Source organism: Chinchilla lanigera, unplaced genomic scaffold (genome assembly GCF_000276665.1).
Source record: "Chinchilla lanigera isolate Chin_1 unplaced genomic scaffold, ChiLan1.0 scaffold00011, whole genome shotgun sequence".
NCBI classification, from domain to species: Eukaryota; Metazoa; Chordata; class Mammalia; order Rodentia; family Chinchillidae; genus Chinchilla; species Chinchilla lanigera.
Window position 1 is genome coordinate 10,298,134 of NW_004955412.1, and position 12,853 is coordinate 10,310,986.

General features: G+C 38.1%; 1 protein-coding gene across 1 annotated transcript in view; it reads left to right on the forward strand.

Annotated features, from left to right (window-relative positions):
* The window catches only part of Cul5 (cullin 5), a 70,085-nt gene that overhangs the window by 32,062 nt on the left and 25,170 nt on the right, over window positions 1-12,853 (forward strand). The window contains exon 9 of the mRNA XM_013510972.1: window positions 12,106-12,199. Coding sequence (XP_013366426.1) covers window positions 12,106-12,199 — 94 coding nt within the window. The remainder of the gene's footprint in view (window positions 1-12,105; window positions 12,200-12,853) is intronic.

Consider the following 12,853-nt stretch of genomic DNA (forward strand, 5'->3'; position numbering starts at 1 on the left):
AGACAGGGTCTCGCTATGCAGTTCAGGCTGGCCTTGAGCTCACTTTGTAGCCCGGGCTGGTCTCAAACTCGCAACAGTCCTCCTGCCTCAGCCTCCCCAGTGCTGGGAGCCACCACGCCCAGCAAAATAACTGGTTAGAGATAATAGCTGTGCCATGTGTTTTTCCTTTACGTGAATAATGCATCTTCATGTGCTTTAGTAAGCAAAGTAAGAATGAGTTTGGGCAGAGGCTTGGCATCGGTGCACACGTCGTAACAGTATTTCCGCCAGTTCCTTTAGTCTTTGGAATTTAAGAACTTGGTGTAAATTTACATTCAGATGCGTAATATTCTAGTTTGCCTATAACTCAGTGTTTTTCAACTGTCAGTGGCATTTAGAACTTTGTACTTTTGTCTCGAATGACAATCATATTTGTCTTATTCTTTGTTTAGAAATTATGCTGAGTTGAATCTTTTCTCTTTTTGTCTGTGTTGGGAGTGTTGTTCATGATTTGTAGTAACCTTTAATGGTTAAGATAATTTTGGCGTTGGCAAAGAAAAGGTAAGAGGACAGGAGCTAATGCAGTGATTGTTTATAAAATTCTCCAGAGAAATGTAAGGCCAGGCTTGGGATCCATTCAAAGACAAGATCACTGAATATTTTCTGAACAGTTGTGCCATGATCACGTGTCCTTCAGGAAGATTAATCACAGTAAAGATTAATTGGAATAGGGGAGAGCTGGAAATAAGTAGAGATTTTTGTAGTGATTCAAGTAAGGCATTAGGAGGATCATGAGGAGGGTTATAGCAGTGAGAAGGGAAAGCAGAAGGGGTAGAGAGAAAACAACCCAGAGGTGGAGCCAATGTTCCAATGTCATAGGTCCTAGGCCACATCCTGCAGCGAATCAAGCCCGTAGTGTTTCTGAGATGCCTACGTGGAAGAATTTTGCTGCTATAGAGGGACCAGGTGTGAAAGTGAGTCTTAGAGAAAAAGATGAGTTCAGTTTGGGAATTTGAATTATTTTTAGTAGGTTGACATTCTTTTAACACTTGGAGATGATGTCAGGGCAAGTAGATAATACTAATCAAATATTACAGTAATACTATAATTGTTACAGACAAGATCCACCAGTGTATACTAAAGTTACTGACCAAAAGTTTGAAACAATATAGGTTATTTTCATAATTTTCAAGTATCTTCCCAAGATATTTACTAAAAGAGAAATAGAAACTATACAATGGAGACACTTGAGAGAGATCATCATGAGTGATAAGGCTCACATCACTGGTAATAGGACATACTGACAGTATGCACCCTTGCTACGAACACTGAGAAGAATATGATGACATTGTGTAATACTCTTGGCAGACCCCCAGATCAGCAGATCAGTGTACAGAATAACCAACGGGTATTCTTTAGAAAAGTAAGAAATAAAAATGTGTCAGAATGGACCAAAAAAGACAATGGCATTGTCACAGATTAGAAGAAACGGGAGAAATGACAACTAAATGGGATGTGGGCTTGTGGGTAGTATTTGAGAATAGGAAAAAGGACATTAGTGGGAAAACTGATGAATTTCAAATGGCATCTGAGTTAGTTAATAGTATTATACTAATACTGTGTTTCTGGTTTTTGATAGTTCTGTGGTTATATAAGATGCTGACATTAGGGAAAGTGGTGCTATCTGTAGAAAGTTAAAGAATGTTACAAAGAATGCCTTTTTTATTTGAGAGAGATCTATGGAAATTATCATACTGTATTTTCTTCCAGTGAGCTAATTTATTAAATAACATGAAGAGGGCTTTTAACCTTAAACCATTCTGTTAATGTAGGAATGTACAAAGTCTTTTTTTCTTTAATTAGTGGTACCTAGTACCACCCAAGGCCTTCACACTTGAGTCATATCCCTAGCCCTTTATCATTTAGAGACAGGCTCTTGCTAAGTCACTAAGTGGTTCAGGCTGAGGTTGAACTTGAGAACCTCCTGCCTCAGCCAGCCAAAGTGCTGGTGTTACAGGTGTATAACCTCATGCCTAACTACGAAGTCCCATTTAAAATATTTTAAAAAAACTTTTAATATGCTACAAGTTGATACTAATAAGGAAAATATAAAAAAGTACTCCTCTATGGAAAAAAAACCTAAATTTCATAACAGAATTATTAGAGAGTAATAATAGTATATCATAATCTTCTTATTTTTATTTTTTCCCGGTACCGGGAATCGAACTCATGACCTTGTGCTTGCCAGGCAGGCGCTGTGCCGCTGAGCTAAATCCCCAGACCGTATATCATAATCTTAAAAGAATGGCCAAAATGTTATTCAGGATACAAGTCATAGACAGAAAAGATTGTCTTACAAAGAAGAAGCAGAAATTTGGAACTTTCTCTTCCGTGGACTAAGAGAAGCAAGTGGTATAAATGAAACTACCACATACATTATTTATTTATTTTTGTTTTGTTTTTTTGTTTTTTTCTGGTACCAGGAATCGAACTCACAACCTTGCACTTGCCAGGCGAACCCTATGCCGCTGAGCTAAATCCCCAGCCCCTACCATATATATTAAAATAGTTTTGAAAGGGAATAATATGGACTTTTTCCTACTTCCTATTTATCTATTTTACTGTAGTCATTTATCTGTATTTTGAGTTGCTTGTATAAAAGAAACCATGTGATATTTGAGCTGCATATCTAACTTACTTAACATTATGTTCTCACGTTGCCATCTGTTTATCTGTGAATGCTTCAGTGAAATACTGCTGTGCAACAAAATCCCATTTCCATGGATTAAAATTTGTACTACTATGTAGCCAATAAGTTACTCTCAAGCATTTTCTCTTACAGTTGTTTTTTTTTTAAAGACAGGGTCTCAATATGCAGTTCAGCCTGGGCTTAAACTCACTGTGAAGCCCAAGCTGACATCCAGTGAGGCGATTCCACTGCCTCAGCTTCCCAAGTGTGCCACCACACCGGGTCTCCTCGCTGTTTCTTTCTCTCTCTTTTATTTATTTCTCTTTCCTCTGGTTTATTCTCTCCTGTCTCGCTCTCACTCCTCTTTCCTTTTCTTTCCCTTTTTACTCCTCCTCCTTTCCCTCCTTCCTTTGTCATATAGGGAATTGAATTCAGGGCCTTGCACATACTAGGCAAGGATTCTACCACCAAGCTACATCCCCAACCCTCTTCAAAAATTTTTATTTTGAGACCGGGTCTTGGTACGTTACACAAGCCAGCCTTAAATTTGCGATCCTCCTGCTTCAGCCTCTGGAGTGGATAGGATTCAGGCACCTGGCCGGAAAACTGGTTCTTTTTAAAGAAATGCTGTTGGGGATAGGTGGTGATGCTCCTCCTGCTGCTTTTTATGTTAGGGAGTATGGTCAGAAAAGGTCTCTCAGGGAATGATGTTGGCACTAAGACCTAACCAACACAGAGCTAGCCTCCTAAAGATCTGAGACAGCAGCATTCCAGGCAGAGAGAAAATTAGTGTAAAGGCTTTAGGACTAGAGAAAGGTGGGGAGTGTGGCTAGAGTAGTGGGGATGAGGAAAGCAGAGTGTACAGGATAAGGATAGAGAGGAAGCTGGGCGTGCGGGCACACATCTGTAATCTCAGCGCTTGGGGAGGCTGAGGCAAGAGGACCATTGTGAGTTCAAGGTCAGCCTGTATGCATAGAGAGAGCCTATCTCAAAGCCCCCCATAATAAAAAAATTTTAAAAGGATAAAGAGGAAAGCAAGAACAATGAGGAGCTATTCAAGAAGGGATCTGATTTTCATATATTAACAATTTGGGGCGGCAGTGTGGTATTGAGATTTATAGGCTGATAAACTAGGTGGAAGGTGTTGATGGCCATGGAGGTGGATATATAGGTAGATGGATTTAGGATATATTTTGGAGCTGTGTCTAGTTTGTAGGTGCTATTATTCTTATTTTATAACCAAGAAAACTGAAATTGGAAGATATACAGGAGTTTGCCCTGGCTCCACAGCTAATAAATGGTGAATCCTGGTGTACATTTTAAGTGTTAATTCTAGATTGTGTGTTCCAAAGGATGACCTTAGACACTTTGGAGTATATGAAGACAGAGTTTGATCATATCTATAGTACATGCACATATAAATAGCATTTAGTTGGAAGTGACAAAAACTCATCTCAGACAAAAAACGGTAGATGTGCTGGTCCCTATATAATCCACCAAGACCTAGGTTACAGCGAAAGGAAGGAAATCTAGATTCTGAAACTTTGAACTGCAGCAGTTTTCTAGTAAATTTTTTCTGTTGGTTTGCTTCATTATCTCATACAGTTGATAGGCTTTTTATTGAAGTTGGGACCGTGAAAGCTGCCACCCTGTCCTTCCAATTTGTGATCTGAGAGGTGATAAAAATTTTCTCTGACTAGGTTTTTTTTTTTTTTTTTTTTTTTGAGACAGGGGCATCTCACTGTGCAGTTTGAACTGGTCTCGAGGTCACTTTGTAGGCTAGGCTGGTCTCGAACTTGCAACGATCCTCCTGCCTCTGCCTCCTGAGTGCTGGGATTACAGGCGTGTGCCACCACGCCCTGCTTTCTCTGACAAGTTTTATTTGTGGTTTATTTATTTGTGTGTGTGTCTACTTGCCTTGCCTGCCCGCCTATCTATCTAAATATCTGTCTCTCTATCTATCTATATATCTGTCTATCTTTATCTCTGTTTACCTACCTACCTACCTACCTACCTGGCAGTGCTGAGGTTTGAACCTAAGGCTCCACACGTGCTAAGCAAGTATTCTGCTACTGAGCTACAGCCCTAACCCCCTCCCCCTGCTGACTTTAATTAGTCCAACTCTAATTGGTCCAGCTTGTCTCACGTGCTATGTGTGTAAGGCTAATCTTCGCACGTGTTTAAGCTTGAGTGCCAGTGTGCATGTGTAATCCGGATAGGGTACTTGTCTTACTCAGAAAAATCCTGTTAGCAAGTCTAGCTATTTGTAATTCAGTGGAGAATCTAGAAAGTACGTCAGTCTAAGAGCTCTGAGCAGCTGTGTTACATTGGAAGTGTAGAATCCCCACTGTTCTGCTTGTACTTAGAGGAGGGGCCCTTGGTCCCTCCTCACATCCAATTTTACATACCTTTGATGAGCTTGATTATCAGAGTGACTGTAGCAAATAAGCAGCTGTATATTAATAAAACAGGAGTGATGCTGCTTAATAGGCACATTGGCACTAAAAAGTGGCATAGCCATAGAAAAGGAAGAGGGAAAAATTAAACCAAAATTATTTTTAAAACTTGTCAGTGGGTATTAGTCCTCCATATATATCTTGGTATTTTGTAAGGGCATTCCGTTAGAATTTATTCTGCCTCCACAGCACCAGGGCTTAGGCTAGTAGGGAATAGGGTAGACTTGGTCCCTGTCTTTAGGGTGACAGTAGAATAACATGGATTGTTTATTCAGTAGTGCAATGAAAAAGTGAAGGCAGTGCAAGCCTCGGTATCTTCAGAATGACCAGGCACTGGTAGGGAGGCACTGTAATGTAGTGGTTAGGAGCATGCATGTTGGAATCTCATGAAGGTTTGAATTCCACTGTTACTTTACAACTGTTTCAGTTTGGCAAGTTTCTCAACCTTTTTATCTGTCTTCCTAATGTAAAATGGAATAATACTTATTTGTGTTTTCAGAATTAAGGGAAGTATTCTATATTAAATATTTAGCATGTGCTTAGCATGATAGCTTTTACCATTACGGCTTTGATTTGGAGAAAATTACTTACTAATCCTAAGACTATAAAGCAGTTTAATGTGTATGCAAAACTGACTTTAAAAACTGGATAAACAACTAGGTCACAATATATAAACACATAATTAAAATATTTGCTAACCTTCAGTATTATGGTATGATAAAGGTAGTACCCAAAAAGTTAAGAAGTGTCAGACTTCATTGCTCTGTATAAAGGTTTACTTCTGTAAATAGTTCAGAAAAGAAGTTATAGTGGTAGAAAAACCAAATAGGACAGGCCAGGAAAAATTAATTTTGTGAATAACCTGCCACACGTGGACTAAATTAATTCTTGAACATATTACAGATATCATTGTATGATTAAGGGCCTAGTGATGGTACAGTCTTAGAGAAGGCTAAGATAATTTTTAGCTCAGTTATACAGCGGAGGCAAAGCACATTATTACTTACATGCTTGTATAAATAGGGGTAATCAGAACTGTTCTCGGTACTTTTTACTAAATTTCACTGAAGTAAAATTAATCGTGTAAATAGAATACCATTAAAGAAGAATCTGTTCCATCACACAGCCTATCTTACCTTTCATCTTCACAGACCTGTGAATTCATTTATTCAACAAGTACTGTTAAATGCCTGCTGTGTGTTATGCCAGGCCTTATTTTTGATGAGCTTATAGTCTCGCTATAGCAGAGGGTAAAACATCAAGCACATTGATAAAGTGTTTCACCTTGCAGACCTCTGGGGAGAGATTGCTATGGATTTAGAAGTTGTGCTCATCTAAGGCAAACAAATGCAGGAGTTGATGGCATATGGCAAAAAGTTTTTTTCTTCACGGAAGCTAGCGAAAGGAGACAGAAAGGGAGTACAAGGTGAGAGAGATGGTTTATCACTATCCTTTCCATTCAAGATGTGTTTTTCAATAAGTATATATTTAGTATCAACCGTGTATACAGTGTTTTGGTAAATGATGGGAATGAAATACAAAAGAGCATTAACATGATCTCTGTCTGCAAGGATCTGACCCTCTTATTTGCACAAGAGTCATTTGAAATAAGGAGAGAGCTTTATCTAGCAGTCTCTCTTTTTTCTTTTTACCTAGATAAGACAGTTTTCTGAAGGTTTTTCAATATACAGGGATTTACACTGTAACTGTCCTTATTTGTTGAAAGCTTTATTGTGAGCCATTTGCAGTTATTACACAGCAGAGAAGATAGTACAGTGAACCTCACCCACCATACCCAGCCTCCGCGCTCAACAGTTGTTGTCATTTTGTCATACTGGTTTGGTCCACCCTTTTTCTCTTTTCTTTTTTTTGGTATCAGAAATTGAACTCAGGACATTGCACTTACCGTGCAGGTGCTGTGCCACTGAGCTATATCCCCGGCCCTCCCTTTTTCTCTTTTCTTTCTTTCTCCTTCCTTCCTAATTGCTTCCCTTCTTCCTTTCCTGGTTTCCAGCATTTTAAAAGATATTTATGACATTGCATACTTTTACTGCATGTAATTTTATATTATAACATATATACACTGTCATATGTCTGAGTCCTTTTTTTTCTTCTTCTTTTTTTTTTTTTTTTTTGAGACAGAGTCTTGCTGTGTAGTTCAGGCTGGCCTCAAACTCATGGTGATCCTCCTGCCTCAGCTTCCTGAGTGCTGGGATTACAAGTGTGTGCCACCATGGCTGGCTCTCAGTTTATTTATAGTTTTTTTTTTTATAAGTAATGTTCCTGGGGGAATCTTTTTTGCCTGTTTCCTTTTCATCTCCTTAATGCATTACATCTTTACTAACACTTGACATTTTCTTAGAATGGAATCTCATGGAAATGAGATTACTGAAGCAATAGATATAATTGATTTACAAGTAGCTACATAATACCAAAATGACTTGCAGAAATGTTGAAATTCTTATTCCTATGGACACTGTTCCTGTTTATCCATATCTCTGCTAATCTAAATTTTGCCAGTCATATTTGCTGATGTCTCAGTATCATAGATTTTTTTTTTTTGGGTACCGGGAATTGAACTCATGACCTTGTGCTTGCCAGGCAGGTGCTATACTGCTAAGCTATATCCCTGGCTGGTATTTTTTGTGCATTTAAAAATTATTAATGAGCCAGGCTTGTTGGTACAGTCCTGTAATTCCAGCACTCTGGGAGAGTCACAAAGGAGGTTCAAACCCATCCAGGGTAACGAAAGAATTTAGCAAGATGTGTCTTTAAAAAAAAAGAGGATTGGAGATCAGTTTAGCTCAGAGTGAAGGCCCTAGTTCAGTCTTTACTATGATAAATTAATTAATTGAAAATTTAAAATTTCAGAGTAAGTAAATTCATTAGTGAAGGTATGTATATTCTTACTCCCATTTGTAATTTTGTTGCATTTAGACTAATTTTGCATAAACATTTTAGTTACATAGCTTTATTTTAAAAATCAGAGTACATTGTATGCCTGTATGAAAGTGACACAGTGAAACCTATTATTTTGTATAATTAATATGCTCTAATTAAAAAAAAATAGTATCAACTGGATATGGTGCATGCCTGTTAATCCCAGCTATTTGGGAGGCTGAAGCAGGAGGATCACCGATTTGTAGACAGCCTGGGCAACTTAGCAGAGAACATGTTATAATAGCTCAGTGGTAGAGTGTTGCCTAGTGTGCATGAATCCCTGGATCTGATCCCCAGACTGAGAGAGACATAAAAAGAGAGCCCAACTGTCATTATTTTATATTCCTGATTTTTAAAATTCTTCAGAATTTAGTCCTAATCTTTCTAACTGAGTACTGCCCAGCAAGAAGCTTTTTTGTTTTCTGTTTTTTTGAGACAGGGCTCACTGCTTAGTTCAGGCTATCCATGAACTCGCTTATGTAGTCCAGGTGGGCCTTCAATTTTCAGTGACCCTCCTGCCTCAGCCTCCCAACTACTGGGATTACGTACAGGTGTGCATCGCCATGCCTGGCTAAGTAAGAGGCATTTGACTCCAATAAAGAATTTCCTCCTTGTTACAACTCATTATATTCATGTTTCTGGAATCAGGTTCTTGCAGTGTAGTTCAGAGTATCCTTGAACTTGCAGTGACCCTCCTGCCTCAGCCTCCCAAGTACTAGGATTACAGGTATGTGCTACCACACCTGGCCCTATATTTTTTTCTTGGATTCATATTAGTAGTGTTTTTCTCCTACCTGTCGCAAGTTTTTACAAGTATTCATATAACCACCCTTCTGATAAAGTAGCCTAGAGTCTCTAGCATTCATCAGTTTCCCCTTACTTGAACCTTCACTGTACCTACTGTTTTCAAACTATATTTAGTAGGAAATTATAGACTGCTTCCTTGTGTTACTTACGAAGCAAATATTGGTGAGGTCATAGTGATGTAGCTGCAGCAGAGCATAGTATCTATCCTTGTGAAGTTTTTTTTTTTTTTTTTTTTTTTTTTGGTTTTTCTCCTGTACCGGGAACCAACTCACAACTTTGCGCTTGCCAGGCAGGTGCTTTTGCCGCTGAGCTAAATCCCCAGCCCCTCCTTGCGAAGTTTTAGTGTAGTGATGGTGCATTTCTTTCTAGTTCTTTGCTTATTAGTGAATTGAACCTGTTTTCATATACCTCTGTATAGATGAAGCATGTTGTTAGGTGTATACTTACACCTGGATTGTAGGATCATACAGGGTATGAATTGTATTTTATAATTCTCTGTTCCACAAACACTGAATTCAGTTCTTTCTTTTTTTAAATTTTTTTATTTTAAAAATAGAAGGAGGAAAACATTAACAGACAGACAACCTTTTACAAACTAGCAAAAGAACAGTACAGACAATACAGAGTTACAAACAGAGTGGTAGGAAATTAACAATGCTTGTTATATTACATATTGATATCTTCAAAGTGGTTTCTTATGAAACTGAATTCAGTTCTGAGAATATAGTCATTGTGAAGTACACACATTCCTGTTGGCGTAGTAAGAAAAGTTGGAGGTGTAGAGTCACATACATGGCCTCAAATTAGAGCTCAGGTCCTTAGGAATTAATTATGTTTGCAGGTTATTTAGCCACTCTCTCCTGTGTCTTGACAAATCAAATAGCTGCTTTGTATGTAAGGTGGTCATGCTGGTTAAGTGAGAACATGTATAAAGCATTTGTAATAATGTGTGGTAGAGGTTAAGTGTTCACTGATAGCTACGTGTTATTATAATTATCTGCTCAACCTCTTAAGCTTAAAACTGCTTCCACAAACATTCACTGACATAGTTACCAAGTTCTTTACAGTGCTTTTCAATTATTTTGTGAATTTAGCTTGACTTTTCAATCCTCATTGTAACCTACTATAAGAAATACACTTTGTTATTCTGGTTGTATTCATTTGTACACATTTGAAACAAAACCTGGTGAAATAGTGTGCATTGTTACAATGTGTGGTACATTCTTTTTCTTTCTTCTGTTTTGAGACAGGGTCTCACTATGTAGTTCAGGCTGGCCTTGAACTCACTATGTAGCCTCAAGCTCATGGTAATCTTTCTGCCTCAGCCTCCGAAGTGCTAGAATTATATTCTATTTTTTTGTTCTGTTCTATGTCATTAAAAGAAAATGGTCACAGCCATTAAAACTGATTTTGCAACAATTAGTTTGAAACATTCTGGAATTTTTGGAATCTTCAAAAATTTGGACTGCTGTTGAATAGGATAATGTTGAAGTGAAAATGTTCAGTAACATAGAAAACAGATCAGGTGTTTGGGTCCTGAAGCTTATGTAGACTGCACTTTCTCTTTGTTCTCTGTCAGTCATATGTAGTTAGATTTACCTATTCTCAGTCTAGTCAGTGCTGAAGGTGGGAGGGTTCAGTTGTGCATACTCCAGAGTTAGCACAAAGTGAGATTTTTCAGCAGTTGGGCTAGAGCTTCCCTCCTTGTAAGGCAAGAATTTCTTAGCCACTTTATAAATCTGTTGTTTTCATGGGACAAAAATGAGGTAGATACATGGTAAAAGTTAACATAATTCTTCAAAAGGGACTTTAAAAAAACCTTAAGGAAAATGTAAAATATTTTTTAAAAGTAGGAAAACTATAATAAATGCTTACTATTTATTTATTTTTATTTTTATTTATTTATTTATTTTTTTTTGGTCTTTTTGAGACAGGGTCTCTCTATGCAGTTTAGGCTGGCCTTGAGCTCACTTTGTAGTCCGGGCTGGCCTCGAACTTGCAACCATCCTTCTGCCTCAGCCTCCTGAGTGCTGGGATTACAGGCGTGCACCACCACGCCTGGCCTACTGTTTAAATTAAGTTCAGCAATTATCAGCATTTATCCAGAAGAATCTTTAACAAAGAATTTTTAGAACAGTTGCTCCCCATAATGAAGATAGATGATTTTTTTCATGAGAAGGAGCAGTATAAGTATATCTTGCTTTAGTATTCACAGCCTGTTTCAGGTGATCCTTGCAGGAGTAAATAACTGCGCAATATTGAGAGCAAGGATGGCCTAGAAATCCCGTCTTGTTTACATTTCAGGGTGGCTCTCGTGGGACACTCAGCCCTTGCTGGCTTCCTTGAAGTGTTCCAACAGCGTGTTTTACCAGTCTCCCTGCTACCCTCTCCACGCCACTTGCCTTACTGCCATTCCACTGATTGTAACAGTGCTTCAGGAAGCAGCGAACCTCACTACTCTTACTCTCTGTTTAAACTTTCTTGGTTCTTCCTTCGTTAGCTATAGAGTAAAATCCCCAAACTGATTTCTTCCATGGTTTGCCTCCAGCCTTCTTCCTGGCCTTCTCCTCCACTGCCTCCTCTTGTGTGCTCCTTCTTACTGTTTCTCAGAGGCTCAGGCTCTTTCAGGGCTCGCCTTTATATCTCAGAATCCATTGAGATACCATCTTGTACAACAGCAGTCTGGGTTTCTCCTCCTGCTTACCCTCAATTAAGTAATAATCTCTTCCAGAACAGGGCTAATAATCATATTTTGGTGACCACTCATAGTAGGCATCTAGTAATGGTTTGTTGAATAATGTATTCATACTTCCAGAATTTTAGAGTTTAATACCAGTGTAGATTCTCTCCAGATAGGAAGAATTAGTTTGGATTGTTTTAATTTGGTTTTAGTGTTTTTTGTTTTCTCCCTGAGAGACTTAAATTTTCTTTTTTCTTTTTTACTGGGAATCGAGCTCACGACCTCGTGCTTGCCAGGCAGGCTCTGTGCCGTGAGCTATATTTATATCCCTGGCCCCGAGACCTAAAATTTCTAAAGAAAACCTAAGTTCTGTAGCTTCTCCCTTAGAGTGATACATACTTTGGTAAACTAGTATAAAATATACCTCTTTTAATTATCCTGTAGTCAAGGTAAGTACTTAATTTTTGTTGAAAATTTCAGTTTTATTCTGTGAGTTAAAGTAAATTTGTCTATAAAGCTTAAAAGAGCTTTGACCAATTTTCTGTATATTTCAGCTCATGGAATGCTGTGTGAATGCCTTGGTGACATCATTTAAAGAGACTATCTTAGCAGAGTGCCAAGGCATGATCAAGCGAAATGAAACTGAAAGTAGGTAAAACATCACATAAAAATAGTAAATTTCTTTCAAGAGAGTATCTTTGAAGCAAATAATTTAATAAATTGTTGTTAGGTCATTCTTTTACACATATGTATATTTGTTAGAATAATTCTGTAGTGAAAGGCTGGCTGCTCATTGATATGTGAAATATTTGAGATTTTATTTTATTTTTTATTTTGAGATATAGCTTTGTTGTATATCTGAGGCTGGCCTCAAATTCATGATTCTCTTGCCTCAGCTACCAAATGCTGGGATTGCAGGCAAAATATTTGAATTTTATATGCTAATCAAAGTAGAGTTGGACACCTGAACAAGCATTTTCTTAAAAACTGGGGATTAAACCCAGGGCCTTCACACTAAGTTAGTTGCTAGCCCTTTTTTATTTTTTGTTTTGAAATGGGGTCTCATCAAGTTGTTAGTTACCCAGGCTGGGCTCAGATTGAAAATCCTGCCTCAGCCCTTCTATAGATCTGGGATTACATGTCTGGCTGAAAGATTTGTTATGAATATAGATTTATATTATACCTAGTATAGTTTTATTCATTCATTCATTTCATTTTTGAGATGGGGCCTTGCTATGTTCCCCAAAACTTCTGATTTTAATTAATCTTCCTATGTCACCCATCTGAGTAGCTGAGACTACA